Genomic DNA, 17,008 nt, shown 5'->3' with positions numbered 1-17,008 from the left:
GTCAAGGGAGAAATTCCAGTATCACGTGCAGGGCACTGAAGGGTGGATTTGGAGCTGAGAAGCAACCCATGGGCAGCTGGCACACTTAGCCTAGGGGGCTAGGCAAGGTGCTCCCTTCTTTGGGACCTACTCACCTTTGAGTTCTCACTGCTTTCCTTTCCCCTTTTCCCCTTTTCCCTAGCCTGGCTCTTATTTATCACATTTCCCCCCAAACTGGGCATTCTTTTTAATCACCATGAAGACTAGCCTTTTGAAACTCCAGAGTATGAAATTGATTACTTTTTCCTCCATTTTCTGCTGTCAGCCTTTTCCTTAGGCAATCCCACTGAATTGTCTACCTGATTAAATGAAAGAGGGTGTAGGGGTCCATGGCAACATGAGGGGACGTGGAAAATTGTTTAATAAATCAAAACATAATCTGCTATACCTCTGTTGAGTAAAGACATTATATTCAAAAATGCATTTCCATTTAAATGCTGATGTAGAAATATGGGGAAGCATTCTTAACTTTAGTGTTATGGAAATAGCTTTAAATAGCTTATTGGTTACTCAATGCTTAAGTACAAAATTGAGAGAAAATAGGCTTTGAAATTTAAATATAGTTTCCATATGCCTGTCTTGCTAATTTTTATATAATAAAAAACTTTTTAATGGATGTATTCCATTTCTTTATTGGATTTCAAAATATGTTAAAGCAAGAATGAAATGATTATAAATATCTTATTATTATGCTCTCACACTACCAGCATAACAAATGATTTCTTATTTTTTGGCAAGATGGCATTCCTTGCTACAAGCTCAGATGTAACCATTGTGGGTTTTTAAAAAATGTATTTCCAGAATACTTGAAGGTTTATGACATTGCAAATAGTAAGGAATGTTTCCCCTTTGGGGAACTTTAAATTACAATGCTAACCCAAGTGAATGTGCCTTTCAAATAAAGGAGATAAAAACAAGTCAAAACATTATACTATTGAATTTACTATAGGTTAAAGACCAGGATCAGTTTTCTGTGTCTGCTAATTACAAAGGAAAACTGCTGAAAGTAAACCCGGATCAATAAACAAACAGGCAAACAAACAAATTTTCTGGTCTGCATGTTTATTTCCAAGTCAGACTCCCTTGCAGACTTCTGCTGTGATAACTGCCCTGAGTCGCAGGGCCAGGTCCCTCCTGACAACTGCAGATAACCTTACAGAGGAAACTGCTTACTTTTGGCCGGTGGTGGCCTTTCCCATCCAGTTTCCATGGAGACAGATCTTGGAAATCATCTAAAAGCAACTATTTTAAAAGGCAGGATGTTAAAACCCTTACGCTGTCAAAACAGATTTGACATCTGTTTTTATCAAAACTGAGATTGTAATCTTAGGACAGCCAGCTGAGAATGAAATCAGTGGTTCATTTCCATTGCTGGAAACCAAAATCGATCTTTGGGCACATAAGATGACCAACGTATACGTATGTCACCTTTTGGTCTGAGTCTTTGTGTATGATTGCTTAGGTAGAACCCATGCAGCCAACTGAAGGTCTGGATTTAATTCTGTACTTACAGTTTGATTGCTTTGTTAAAGAAATGCTTTGAAAATCAGCATATGGCAACTTTTAAAAATTAAACAGCTGTCTCCTAGAGGACAGATAGAGAGTTTACATGGATCTGCTTTGGACTGCCATCTTAACACTCTCAGCTGTTGCCAACAAAACAAAAAAATGTGGCTGGGAACAGCAATGTGCTTCCCCCGATGCAGTTATGCTAGCTACTGTCATCAGTGAAACAGACTGGTTTTTTCAGGAGTAGTGATAGATGAAACTAGAACCATCCTAATTTCTCTTATCTGGGTCTCCTGGCTACTAATGGCAGCGGGGACAGATTAAACAGAATTGAGGGTGAACCCATGTATCTAAGTGCAGTCGTGTTTTTGGCATTTGCAAATTCTAGAAGAAAGCTTACATTTTGTCTATTTATTTTGATAACAATTTTATATAATTTATAAAAATTTATATAATTTTATAAATATATATAAATATATAATATATAAATATATAATAAATTTATATAATTTATTATAATAATATTTATTTTGAGTTTTTTAGCATTTACAGAAATCTCTTAAGAAGCAATATATCAAAATAGTTTGTTTTTGTAATCAGATATTATTTAAGTCACTTCAAATAGCATCTTCTCCTACTGATGGTCTGCTAACATTCTTGGAGATACTAGAGAGTGTATTTTAGAAAGTATCTGAATATAATGCAAGTTCAAGAAACTCTAGTATAGAACACAGAGATCAGAACAAAAAACATGAACAAAAAATAAGCTCTTAGATGGGTGGTGAGAGACTCGCCTTTTCTAGAATCAGTTTCTTGATCGGTAATATTCGGGTAGTTTATGGGGCTATTGTGTTAAAGAAGATAAAGTATGTGAAGTTTTAATGTAAAGTATTAAATGGTAGTAATGCTATAGCGGTGTGTTTGCTCTAGGATAATAGTTGTGTTAAAAGACACACTACCTCAGAAAATATCTTTGCAGGTTGCATAATGTTTTTAAACTCTGATTTCCTTACCTATAGACTAGTACCTGCTTTATAAGTTTATTGTGGGAAAAGTTTATTGTTTATTGAGAAAAGTGACTTAATACACATAAAGGAGTGATCATAGTAACTGGCACATACAAATCATAGGTATTACTATTCTGTTCTTAGTGTAATTGTCATTAAATATAATATAGTATATTTAATATAATACATTTAATATAATACATTTTCTGCGATTGAACAATGCCTGAGTCATCATTCTGTGTAAAATTTTAAATTCTTCCATGAAACTTTTAAAGATGGATGCTGTGTATAGTAACAATTTTTCCAGTAAGATAAAATAGCTTTCTAATACTGCCCTGTGTATGAATCTTTAGTTCACTGTTAACTTATTCAAGAAAGCTTTTATGAGAATTAATTCAAGCAATCAGGAGCAATAAAAGCAACTTTAAGTTAACGAGAGTTTTATCAAGTTAAATAGCAAGGATTTTTAGGATATTTGAATTAGTAATCTCATACTGATAGCTGCCAGTGTTGGCGTAAGTCACTTTGGAAGGAAACTGAGGACCCACTGGTCTTCACGCCTTCAAAGTTTGCTGTGCAAACAATTAGGGGTATCAGAGGCTCGCTTCTGCCTCTCTCGTTGGCAATTAGAATCATGCAAGGCAACAACTAGACGGTCCTGGGCCAACACTGCCCTCTGGTGTTTAATTTTGGGAAGTGGCAACTTCCAGTGTCAAACAGTAGGGAATTACCAAATCCCAAAAGGTTATCTCCAGGCGCTTCTCCCATCCCTTCTCCACTCTTCCTTTGCTAGGAAATTGTGCAAATAACTCTTCTCTTCATTGCCTGGTCCTCCTCTTAGGTTAACCTCATTTCACTTTTGCTAATCTCTCATGCACACATATATCACGTATACTCATTTTCCTTCTCATCTGTCTTCCGACAATTTGCTCATTAATGCCAAGAAATCTCTCTCTGTCTCTCTCCCTCTCTCCACATTTCTTTATTTCCCTTTTCATTTTATGTAAAATGACAGCAATAATTATGACTATTTGCTGGGGATAGGGAGAGTGATTACATCTGGAGCAAGGTACAAGAATGCTATAGTATTGACATAAAAAGAGCTCAGTAGAGATTCAGTGCTGTCAATTTACAGAACCTTTCAGTATAATAAAGGGCTTCAGACCCTCCAGTAGAGTTTTGATTCCTCTGTACTTAAACCTGCTTTGACTCAAACAGAGTCAAAGGACTGACTAGGATTATAGATGCATTGTAAAAGCACATTTCAATTATGTTGTTTCTCTGCTTATAGCATTACGGTGCTTATTAATGGGTTCCATAGTCTATTGTGTGTAGACTGATGAACAGTTTTTCTTTGGCTATAAAATCAGCTGTTGTGAACCTCCATTGACCCTATTTATTTCTCTAGTACCTTTTATACATTCCCCTGCTTCATGAAACTTCAATGAATAGACATTTCTTGTATTAACCAGGATATGGAATGCCGTATTATACTAATAAGCCCCCAAATCTTTTTGCTTGATACAATAGAGGTTTTATGTCTCACTTAGCTAAAGTTAGACAGGTCAGGTGGCCCTTGTGGCCTTGTGGCTATGCCATCTGGAATAGGTGGAATCCAAGCTCCTTGCCCAGGGTGGACAGGGATGGAGGAAACATACTGGCTTTGCATTTCCTCATCCTCAGAATGACACATATAATTTTCATTGGCCCAAAGTAGTCACAGGGCACCAAACATAAGCTCTAAGAGAGTATTAGAAAAATGGAGTGGGGGTGGGTAAACAATTGTCACTACCATGTTGCCTTTCTTTTGATGTAAACTTTGAATTATTGTCTTGGTTTTTTTTTTTTATTATTATTTGATTTGTTTTGTTTTGCTTTTACTCTTAAGAGCACCTACTACCATGTTTTCCTTCCCACTTAGCCATCTTTGTTCTTAGTGATTCTTTTTCATCTCCTTCCAGGTCCTCTCCATATTTTAAACAAACCAGACATTATTTGCACTCTGAAACCCCTTATCATTCTGACCCTATTTCTCTGCTCTCTTATCCTTCTCCCAAACTTTACTTCATCCCTCTGTGCTTTTCAGGATCTTTGGTTTCCTTGTCTAAATTCAACTGCAAAGCACTACAAAATCAATTTTTGAAATCCCCAGTTTCATCCAATCACCATATTTTCTAAGATTTTAAGAGGGACTTCCTACTAAGTTATTAAATCCAGCTCATCCTGGCCCAGCCCCAATGTATGCTCATTCATTTTCTTCTTCTTGACAAAACCGGTCCCTATAATCCGATTTCCCTCTATGTGAATATTCAGGAGCATCCACTGACAGACACAGGACTACGTAGTAATGCAGATATGTACTTCCTGTTCTAAAGTATCAGATCCATCAGGACGAATGCCTTGCTTCCCGTGTTTAGCAAAATTTTAGGCATGACGTAAGCACTAAACATCTGCTAGAATGCATATTTCCTTGTGAAGTCTCTTTTACCAAATTCAATTTATAGGTACAATGTTGTTGTTATGTGAAAATAATACCAGTAAAATGAAAGAACAATAGGGTAAATAGAAGCAGCCTTTTGAAAGAGAGAAGAGTAACATATTCCTTCTGGATTATGGAATGAAACAATATCACACCTCATCATGCTATTTGAAGTAGAATTTTTATTCTTTTTTAGTCCGTTGAATTAAGGTTGTTACACTGACCTTCAGTGAATACTTCCTGGGAGTCATCTGTGCAGTGTTAATAATTTGCTTATAATAATTGTTTTCTCATTTTATGCAGCTTCCTCCAGCTTTGCACCACAATTTGAAAAGAAGGGTTATAGAGAGATTCAAGAAATCCCTCTTCAGCCAGCAGAGTAACCCTTGCAATTTGAAATCTGAAATTAAAAAGGTACAGTATTCAACACCTAGGAGTTCTTCTCTGGCTAACAAAAACACATCAGAAGAGCTAAATTTTATACCTTCTCTGCTTTGTACTTTAAACTCTATCCTCTATTAAAGGATGTTATCATTGTTTTAGTCCTTTCAAGCTGTTATAAAAAAGACACCATAAACTGGGGAGTTTATAAACCTCAGAGGTTGCTCACAGTTCTGGAAGCTGGAAGTTCAACATCAAGGTGCCAGCATAGTCAGGTTTGGTACAAGCCCTCTTCCCAGTTACAGGCTTGTGACTTCTGTCCCCGCTTGGCAAAGGAGGCAAGGAAACTGTCTGGGGCCTCTTCAAAGAGCATTTTTTGTAAGAGCACTCCAGGGTTCTGTCCTATGGCCTAACTACCTTGCAATGACCCTGTGACCCTGTCTCCCAATACATTCACCTGGGGGGTTAGGTTTCAGCATAGGAATTTAAGGGGATGCGAACATTCAGACCATAGCACTGCTTATGGTATGAAATTGAGGATGTCTTTGCTTCTGATTTTCTCACCTTTATTTCTGTGGCCGTCATCTCAGAAGCTTAATAGGAAGTTCTTTCGATATGATGACTTATTTTCCTAAGAATAAATGTCCTTAAATATCTTTAATCAAAAAATATAATTTAGCCTTTTTTTTGTTTAACGATTTTTATTTATTTATTTGAGAGAGAGACAGTGAGAGAGCATGAGCGAGGAGAAGGTCAGAGGGAGAAGCCGACTCCCCGTGGAGCTGGGAGCCCGATGTGGGACTCGATCCTGGGACTCCGGGATCATGACCTGAGCCGAAGGAAGTTGTCCAACCAACTGAGCCACCCAGGCGTCCCTAATTTAGCCTTTTTAAAGAGAATTCTATCCCACTATTTTATTAGAACGTTCTCCAACAAGCCTCTAAATTGAGCTGTGCTACTCTGGACAAGTCATTTAACCATCTGAAGCTGTGATTTTGATCACCTACGAGGGTGGAATGAACCACTATTGACCGTTGAACAACATGGGGACTAGGCACTGATCCCCTGCTCCTGCACAGCTGAAAGTCTTTATATATATATATACATATGTATATATATATATATATATATAATTTATTCATGTTAGAGAGAAAGAGACCATTAGCACGTGCCAGTGAGGGAGGAGCAGAGGGAGAGAGAGAATCTCAAGCAGATGCCCCTGAGTGTGGAGCCAGCCTTGGGGCTTGATCTCATGACCCATAAGATCACAACCTGGGCCACAATCAAGAGTCAGACGCTTAACCGACTGAGCCAGCCAGGTTCCCTGAAAATCCGAGTATAACTTTTGACTCCCTAAAACCTTAACTAAGTGTTTGCTATTCACCAGAAGTCTTGCCAATAGCATAACCAGGGGATTGACACACATTTTGTACGTTATATATTATGTATTGTATGCTTACAATAAAGTGAGCTAGAAATAAGAAATATTAAAAAAAATCACAAGAAGGAGAAAATACATTTACAGTACTATACTATAAGAAGTCCACATATAAGGGACACCTGGGTGGCTCAGTGGGTTAAAGCCTCTGCCTTCAGCTCGGGTCATGATCTCAGGGTCCTGGGATATTGGGCTCTCTGCTCAGCGGGGAGCCTGCTTCCTCCTCTCTCTCTCTGCCTGCTTCTCTGCATACTTGTGATCTCTGTCAAATAAATAAATTAAAAAAAAAAAAAAGAAGTCCACATATAAGTGGACCCATGCAGTTCAAACCCATGTTGTTTATGAGCCAACTGTATTTTTAAGCTTCTTTCCATCTTCGATATTCTATAATCTCCTAGACCTCGGGTATTAGTAAATATTTCTGTTCACATACACAAAATCGAAATCACAGAGAAGTTAAATCAACCAGACAGAAGGGAAATTATTTATCTCTAATTAGCACAACTTGATGACAAGAAACCCCTTTGTCCTGGCTGGCAGCCATTTCCATACATCCCTTGGAGGTGGTCACAAGCTCCTGTCCCGGAAAGACTTGAGGCCCAAGCAGTTTGGGCCTCCTCCCATTTTAATTCATCTATCTTTATCTATCTCTCTATCTGTTTGTCTATCATCTGTTTTATCGTCTTCTTAAACTTTGAAATAGTCACATGGCCAATGAACTTTTTTCTTTAAAGTTTGTCCTGTCCTGGATCCAGGCTTAAGCATAAATATACTCCTTATTCAGCCAGTACGATGGACTCTTTGGTGAGAAATGCAAACAGGGCATTTGCTCTGTTGCCTTCCCTCTGCGGTGTCTGCAGCTACACAAACAGGAGATGGGAAAAGAGATAGCAGTGGCAGGTAAACAAGACAGAAACCTGTCTCATCAGAGATGAAAGAGCAAAATTCCTTTCATGGGTTGTGTTGGCAAATCAGGCCCAGAAACAAAGCTCGAAGAGCTCGAAACAAGTGGATGAGACTGCGGATATTTGTTTTATGATATTCACATATTGTACCGTGAGTACCAATAAACATATTTTAGGAAGACAGAGGCTCAAATCTCCCATGAAAATATTACGTGTTGCTAGGTTTTAATATTCTTATTAAAATGATATACAGAATAATCCAGTTTGTACACAAATTTATTTTAATAGAAATCCCAGCTTTAAGAGATGAAAAGTGCCCACAGCAGGCTGTCTGATGCATAGAGGTGCCTCCAGCTCTTCCCCAATGCTGTGATTTTCCGCTCATGCACATCCTTAAAACAGATCGCTTGCTCTTTTGTTACTGAGGTATACTGGTTTGCATCCCTCCCTTGCTGTGTTTCTTGTCTCTCCTGATAGAAAAAATATTCTCTTTCGTTAAAATGGCTCCGCCTGCCTTGGTGGCCTACCCCTGTACAGTGGCAGCTTCTCTTAGAGCACTTACCTTCTGTCCTTGGTTTGGGGAATGAAAATGGATTAATGAGGTGGTAGAGGGCATTCAGGGAGCCTGGGTGAGGGAACCCAAGGGGGCATAGACTTAGCCTTCTTTTCACTGACGTTTAGAGGCAGTTTAAATTCTCCTGTGAGGAATGCTATGGTCCCCTTCTCTGATAATTACAAGCTGTGGTGGTTCATACCATCATGGTGTTTACCCTCCTGACCGTGGAGGCAGGCCTCGTTTTCTGTGCGGAAACTGATCTTCTGCCTGGAATATTAACATGCTTCCTACTTTCCACCACTGAACTGAGAGGCCAGCTCCTCCATAAAACTCTCCCTTGATTTTCCCTGTTGAGAATTAATCTCCCCTTTCTCTGTGCTTCAGGTACTTTTTCACTGTATTGTTGTGGGTTTTTTTTTTTTAATTTTTAAAGTTTTTTAAAGATTTTATTTATTTATCTGACAGAGAGAGACAGAGTGAGAGAGGAAACACAAGCAGGGGGAGTGGGAGAGGGAGAAGCAGGCTCCCCGCTGAGCAGGGAGCCCAATGCAGGGCTTGATTCCAGGACCCTGAGATTGACCTGAGCCGAAGGCAGATGCCCAACGACTGAGCTACCCAGGTGCCCCTCACACTGTTATGTTTCAAATAGCTTTTTATGTAGCTTACATTTTTGTTGCCCCCCAAATCAGTGGGAGTGTTATATTCATCTTTGATTACCTGCAGTCTTGCACAGTGCTTGGCACATAATAGAGCTCAATGTATGATCGTTGAATACAGAATATATTCTATGTTGACAAATAAATTCTGTGTAATATAGTCTATTTTGGGTCTCTTCTTTTTTGATGTATATAACATATTATATGACATACATTGACATATACCATAGTTATATGGATATAAAAAGAAGCCCTCCTGCCCTCATTTAAACACAAATGAGAAGCGTCTGTGGCCTCTGTTTTTCTCCTGTTCTGGTCTAATCTTTTGTTCGTGACAATTTTTGTTAGAAATGGATTTTTATCCCCAGCATAATCTTGGTGGAGTGGACAGTTAGTCTTTTTGACTAATAGTCACCCACCCCAGGGCTTGGAAGAAGCAAGCAGTGATAGTTCATAAAATGCACTTGATTTTCACCTTCCCCTCTGAAACTTGTCCTGAGATCCAGGGAGTCCATGTCTCCAGTTTGAGGAATCATTAGGGGGTGATTGTGCCTTCTGATGAATGGCCCGAGACCCAGCAGGATATACCAAAGAGTGAAAGAATAGAAAAGCCATTTCCTAAGAAACTAAGCTCTTCATTTATGACTTACCTAAGCTGATCCTCTGTCCAATCTGCTCAACCTTGGCTAAAAATTGTGAGGGGAATAAAATTGTATAGTGTTTTGGGAAACTAGGATTTTCGGCATGGGAGAGAGGAGAAAGAGAAACAAGATGGAATATATTAATTCAAATTAGAATTGGAGATCCCAGTATGAATGAGTATGGATTCATGATAAATCTTTCTTAAAAATGCACGTATATCCTAATATTTTTGCTAAGTCGTCTTGAAACTAAGGAAGCAACAGTGACCTCCCTTAGCACTCGTGCCTTCTCGGAGGTACGGCTGACTGCCGATAGAGCTAGAGCAGGGACTAAATTAGGTGGAATGTCTTGACATAATAGGTCGTGTAGTGAGGATGCCATCAAGGATTACTGAGGATGTGTCAAAAGGACTCAGGCACCAACTTCAAGAGGCTCCCACTGGCTAGCTATTGGATAATTAGCGCATCAATAAGAATAATGACTGCAATGGATTGAAAGAATTAACTAAAGTTTAAATCTAAGAGTTCATGACAGAAAAAGAAAAATCCTTCATTAGTTTCCTTTGGAGGATGCTAAGTAACCAACTCTTTACTTTGAAAATTATTTACAAAAGGAACGAATCAAGCATTTATTGTATCCTTATGAATTCTATCCCAGGGGTAACTAAATGGATGAAGGGGAAATTTCTTATTAAAGTAGTCCTTCAGCTAATAAGAACTAGAGGAATAAAATAAACATTGCCGTTCTGCAGCCTCTAATGGAATGATGGATCAAGACATCACCCCAGTGGCTTGCTAATGTCCCAAAAAAGAGGCAGCCAGACGTTGTACGGCTCCTGATGCATGTGCAGTACCATCCAGGAAGTATATTTGCTAAAGGCTTGGATCTGCATCCGAGGAAGCCTCCCAACTGTGGTTTTTGGAAATAAAGTCACTGGAACACGACCACACGCCCTCCCTCACGTATTGTCTGTGGTCACACTCACCACCACGTTGGCACAGTTGAGTGGCCATGACACAGACTACATGGCCTGTAAATCTGTCAGTATTTCCTATCTCACCCTTTACCAAAGAAATTTACCAGCCCCTGCTCTACCTCAAGCTACGCACGTGTAGCAGATACATGGGACGAGAGAACATGTGAAATGACACCATGGAGATAAGCAGGAAATCCAGACTAGGGAATCGTACAGGAAAAATGGCCCTTGTTCTTATATAAAGAAATTGCAAGGAAAGACGAGCATTTCTCTTTGGTTCCTAATCTGTACTTCCACTCAGATCAGCAAGGTCAAGCTTACCCGATTCAGGAGCTGGCAATCTCTAATTCCCAACTCCAGGTTTCTGGCTCTTTTCCAGTTAGCAGATTGCTCCTCTCTTCATGCTTTAATTAATGTCTCTTGATGCACATAATAATTATGCTTATATTTGCCTAGCCCTTGTCAGGGCCCCATGGAGGCATCATAAATCAGCAGTGCCCAGCGCGAACCTGTTTGGACCGGTGGAGAAGCTCCTAGTGCAGGGCTCTCCCGCCCATCAGGGTGAGGCCATTGTTCATTTTCTCCCTGGATACCACCTTCAGTGTCTGAATGGAGGTCCTGGGAGGAGGAGGAGCTCATGGTTGGAAATAGCACAGGACAGTGGTTTGCCAGCCTTTGCTAAGTTATGGAATTCTTTGCTAAACACGATCTCTGGTGGAAATGTAAACAGCAGGGCAGCAAGGCTGCTTCTGGGGGAAGTAGGGTTGAGGGCAGGGATGCGATGTGCATCCTATGGATATGATGATGGACCATCCCTTTGAAGGCACCATGCGTACGTGTGCGTGGGCACTTCCGTATCAGAGAAAAGGGAGTAGAAATACTGGACATGTCTGTTAACAAAGTAGCCTACAGAAACCTCATAAAAAAGAACAAAAAGGAGCTGTAGGTTAGAAAAGATGAAAAATAAGACAATATATTATGTCTTAACATATTATAACTAAGTCGTAGAGGACAGCAAAACCTAAAGGAAAAAAAGGTCAGTGCCGGTGAGTGCCGTGTGATGTGACACGTTAAAAACTCTATCCCTTCTAGCCTCTAATTTCATTTGTGCTGTTTCATTTCTTTTCTACATCAGCTGATTAGATGCCACATAATTGGTGTAGTTGTTCTGCAGCAAAGATCACCTTATTTTATGATATGGAAGAGAAGATACAGTTTGGGGAATTTAATGAAGATTACAGTTTGTGTTTCTCTTTTAGGTTTGGCCTAAAAAGTACTAGAATCTCAATCGAACAATGAAGTGCTAAAATTGCTCAATACTTGCTCAAAATCAGTTGAGTGAGTTTTGGGGGAGAGGGAGTAGTAACAGTGATACAGTCTGTTCTCTTTAATATTTGCTTGGCTCTGTTTCAAAAGTGTATACAGTCATTGACTCTTTTGAACTGTAGATGTTTATTCAGAGCAGGAGACCCCTTTCATGTCAGTTCAGAAAGAGGGTCTTAAGCATTCTTCCAAAGAGAACATATATGCCAAAGATGGGAGTACCCCTCTAAGCTGAATGTTTGAGAGGCAAGAGAGGGCCGACATGGCACTGGCCCAGGACTGCTGGACCACCTCGGGGCCTCTGCCCGCCATAGGGGCTGCTCTGAACCGTTCCGTGGTAGCATCCATAGTCCCCCTATGTGGTGAGCCTTTTCTAGCCTATCTGGTGTGTCCACCTTCTTCTTCCTTCCTACATCTGCATTGCTATCACTGGAGGCATGTTTTCCTTCTGCTCAGTCTTTAAATCTTGCAGTCACGTTCAGCTGCTCCATGTTATTTCTTTTGTCCCATAGGTCATTAACACCTGCATCGTCTTCCGTAGGCAGTTTTGCTCGCCTTTTGATGTTAAAGCCCTGGGTGAAAGCCCTGGTTCTGCCACTTACCAGCTATGACCCTTGAGCAAATTCCATTTCAATGTCCCCATCTGTAAACCTGAGATAATGCTTAGCTTAGAGATAGTTGTAGGAACCAAACAGAACATCCGATGTGTCTGGAATGTTTAAGGACTCAGTAAGTGGCTGTAGGAGCTACTGGTGTTTTTAGGGGAGGGTATTCGATCTTCTTCTTGGCTACCACCTGGTTCAATGTCTTAATGCTTCTCTGGGCAGCTTCTTGGCTGACTTCCCTGTTCTCCAATCCATCTTGCCAGACCGAGTTTCTAAACATACCGGCTCTTCTTCTTCTTCTTCTTTTTTTTAAGCATACCAAAAAACCTTGTAAGCCTCCAGTTTCCTGCCTCACCATCTAAACACTGGCACCCAGCGTACTAGGCCCCCATTATGTGCAGGAGCTTCCACCTGGATGTCCCCAGCCCATGCAGACTGCTGGTACACATCGCACCAGAATGACTGTTTCCTTCTTTCTTTTCTTTTTTTTTTTTTTAAGATTTTATTTATTTATTTGACAGAGATCACAAGTAGGCAGAGAAGCAGGCAGAGAGAGAGGAAGGGAAGCAGGCTCCCTGCTGAGCAGAGAGCCCGACATGGGACTCGATCCCAGGACCCTGAGACCATGACCCGAGCTGAAGGCAGAGGTTTAACCCACTGAGCCACCCAGGCGCCCAGAATGACTGTTTCAAAACAGAAATCTGACCAGGTCATATAAGCACCCACCCCCACAGACACACAGAAAGCTGTTCAGAGGCTCTAAGTAGAAACTGCCAAATCACCCCCACAGTATTCCCAGTCCCATTTGGTCCGAGGCCTGCCCACCCCTCGGTCCTCCTCTCATCCCTCTCCCCTTCTTCACCGTCTCATACCAGCCTCAGATCCCATCTGTCCACCATGCAGCCTCCTCCTGAGTCTTTGCAAATGCTCATGTTCCCGCCTTTCCAGATCTTCCCGCTGCATCCTTCTCCCATTCTTTCCCATTCTTTCAGTTCTCAGCGTGTCATTTTTTCAGGAAAGCCATTCCTGTCTAAGTTGAACCTGCCCATTACATCTGAGAACCACCGGCCCGTCCTTGAGTGCATTCCGCACGGTTGTAATTTCACGTAGATTCAGAGGAACACTTCACAGCAATAGTCCTCCCTAACTAGGAAGGAAGCTCTGAGAGTACAATTTTTTAAAAAAGATTCTAATTTATTTCAGAGAGAGAGAGAGAATGCGAGAAAAAGAGAGCATGAGAGGGAATAGGTCAGAGGGAGAAGGAGACTCCCTGCCAAGCAGGGAGCCTGATGAGGGACTCAATCCCGGGACTCCAGGATTATGACCCGAGCCAAAGGCGGTCGCTTAACCAACTGAGCCACCCAGGTGCCCCCTGAGAGTAGAATTTTTGGCCACCATTGGCTGTTTTCATTGTTTGGATCTGTGACACATAAGAGTTCATAAAAATCCCCACTGAATCAATGAACAGCATTTGCCTTTCTCTCTTCAACCTAGATCCCCTCACCTCTATAACATGGACTCGTGTCATCACCCTTTCATCACCTTGCTACTTCTAGGCAGGGCCCCGCCTTTCCCCCCAAGTTCCACTCACCTGAAATGTCTGCCTCCCTTCCCTGCATCCACCAAATCCATCCTTCAAGGCTCGATTCCAGTGCTTCTGCTACAGAGCTCTGAAAATCATGTTGGTCTTTTTGGAAGCTCAGAACTCCCCACCTCATTCTACACTTCATAGTTTATTCTCCTTCTTGTTCGTGTACATGAGCCCATTTTTCCAGCCACATGGAAAGCCACGTCCTTGCTGTGTCCTCCTTGGTGCCTGGCACGGTGCTAACAAGCTGGATAGATCACTGGTATATGAGATCCAGTGGTTTCCAACTCTGTTTTGCAAGACATGCTCAGAGCATGACACAGAGTTAAGGGGCAAAAAAAGATGTGCTGAAAGAATCTGTATGTCAGAAAATAGAACTGCAAGAAGTTCTGGGAAGTTTCTGGAAGAAAAATAAATGTACCTGGGACTTAAACACAAGACCAATGAATTTTAGTCCTTGGCTTCATCCATGGGGCCCATCCCTCTGAGGATTTGCAGTTCTTAAGCTGAGGGAGACTGTTAATGGAGGAGGCACCGGCATCCTCAAACGCTCTTCTTTTCAAGGTTTGAATCAATGAAAAGGACTGGTCTTTATTTTCATAAAATGGCTATCTTGACCGCCCAGCTCACAATTCACACATTTCACTGTGCAGCTTTAAACACCTTCCTGTCTGTGAACAAGCTGGGATTCCAAGGTGTTTATTTAATAATTAAGTTGACTTAACTAAGCTTTCTATAATTAGAATGAGCATTTCAGGCAGCCAAATTACTGCTATGTTCAACCACATGAAAAACAATGCCATCTGAAGTCATTTGGAAGGCAATACCAGGAAATCATTCTCAGCATTGCAAGACATATCAAGAAACTTAGTTGGAGCAACCTACTAGCGTGGTTATGAGAAATAGAGTGCTTAGGCCTACCTCTGTGGCATCCTAATAACAATGATGAGAATGTTACTAAGGCATGTGACCATCAGATCCTCCTGCACCGCAAATGCATTGCAATCTTACGATCTTGTCATTTTACAGATGGGCTATTCATTTTATCAGTTGTCAATGAAGCAAGGAAAATAATTTTTCAAGAATAACAAAGGATGGAACCATAGTTTTTTTCTTGGAGTGTAGTCTTCTCTGGCAGCATGGATACTGGCAAACACAGAAATACTTTGTATTTGTAGTGTCCAAAGTACACAGATGGAATAATGATCAGTTACTCATAGGAAATGTTCTTATTAAGGTATAAAATGCAGAATGCATCCAGTGAGGAACCTGTACGGCTCTGTGGACTTCCATGTACATACTCATCTGGGGGATCGCCACTCACTTCACTAGGTAGAACACTTCCTGTACTGAAGAAGGCTCCTGCCTCCCTTTTCCTGGTCAGATCCCATCTTCTGCCATCACATAATTATTATCTTCATCTTCATCGCCACTCTTTAGTTTTGTCTGCTTGTGAAAATTCCTCTACGTGAAGTTATACATTACCTCTTCTTTGGTGTTTTTGGCTTCTTTTGCTCAACATTCATTCATGTTGCTGTTTTTTGTGCTTTGCAGAATCCCAGTGTATAAACACACCACAATCTATCTATTTTTCCATCTGTGGACATTTGGGTTTTCTTCAGTTTTGGGTCAGAGGTCCTCATGTGTCTTGTGTGTATACCTAAGAGTGGAATTACAGAGTCATACAGTAAACATTGTATCTTAATGAATACTGCCAGTTTTCTCAAGTGATTGAACCATGACGTATTTTAATTCATTAGCAGAATATGGGAATCAAAGGTAACTGCTGTTGCATAGTCTAAATTGTGCCATTTATTTCTGGTTTATTAGTAAGAATTGGCATTTTAAAATTATGTTATATTAACATAGGCATGAAAACTTGACCAGCTCAAGTGCTGGTTGGAATTAAAGGTAAAAGAAGTTTGTAAAATGTTTATAGCCTAAAATTCCACTTTAAAAATTCAGCTTTGTGGGAGACCATCAAACAATTGGAACTTTAATAAAGTCTGTCATTTAGTGAATTACTGTCTCTACTTTAGAGTGTTGGGGATTAATGTTTGGAGATTAAAATTAAGCAATGGTAATTTAGAAAAATGTGTTAAGAAACTTGTTTGCCTCAGTCAATCAAGAAGGCTTTGTTTAGAGGAGATACACAAAAAACAGTGATGATGTGGGCTAATAAGCATATCATTCTGCTGAATAATTGAGTTTATTTCTCATACACCTGATACAAAGAACATTTTGATGTCCCAAGCCTATGCCATTATTTTTCTATCCATTTTTATCTTGCTCTCATAAACCCATAAAGTGCAGAGTTGTTTTTATTTTTTTTCATGTGACCAGGGAATTGTCTACCTTGCTTTCACTGTAATTTGCCTGCCTCTGATTTAGAAGTTCTTTTGAAAGGAAAATGTGCCTTTCTCTGTTTACAAGAGATCGAAAACCACCAGCAGTAAATTCTCCATGCCAAGACATAGGGAAAGAGGTCTCCTGTCATTCACTTCTGACGGTAGAATAACATGTGGCTTTGCCTTTTCTGTTCCAGTTATCCCAGGGATCTCCAGAACCCATTGAGCCCAACTTTTTCACAGCAGATTACCATTTATTACATCGCCCATCGGGTGGAAACAGCTTGTCCCCAGATGACCCGACAGGTAATGGTCTTCACCACAGGAAATCTGACGTTCATAAGTAAATATATTGTTTGGATCAACAGCTATCCTTAAAAGATTATCTTCAATTTAAAAGAAAAATAGAGCTTATTTTGATTATCTATGGCAATAGTTGGAAGAGATATACAGTACGAGTACAGAAGTTCCCTGCGAGGTTTATCATGCCCTGTTGTGGCAGCTTCTTTGATCATTTATTAATGCCATAAACAACAGCAGAATCGGTTTGAGTGGA

General features: G+C 40.4%; 1 protein-coding gene across 10 annotated transcripts in view; it reads left to right on the top strand.

The window, feature by feature from the left end:
• The window catches only part of NEK10 (NIMA related kinase 10), a 240,002-nt gene that overhangs the window by 210,030 nt on the left and 12,964 nt on the right, over nt 1-17,008 (top strand). For 9 of the 10 annotated variants that reach the window (XM_082687003.1, XM_082687002.1, XM_082687000.1 and 6 more), the window contains 2 exons: nt 5,338-5,448; nt 16,650-16,758. In XM_082687003.1, coding sequence (XP_082543129.1) covers nt 5,338-5,448; nt 16,650-16,758 — 220 coding nt within the window. The remainder of the gene's footprint in view (nt 1-5,337; nt 5,449-16,649; nt 16,759-17,008) is intronic. The other variant, XM_082687001.1, reaches the window with a different exon arrangement.

Source organism: Mustela nivalis (genome assembly GCF_964662115.1).
Source record: "Mustela nivalis genome assembly, chromosome: 1".
NCBI lineage: Eukaryota > Metazoa > Chordata > Mammalia > Carnivora > Mustelidae > Mustela > Mustela nivalis.
Note: the sequence above shows the minus strand (reverse complement) of the source record. Positions and strands in the feature narration are given on the sequence as shown.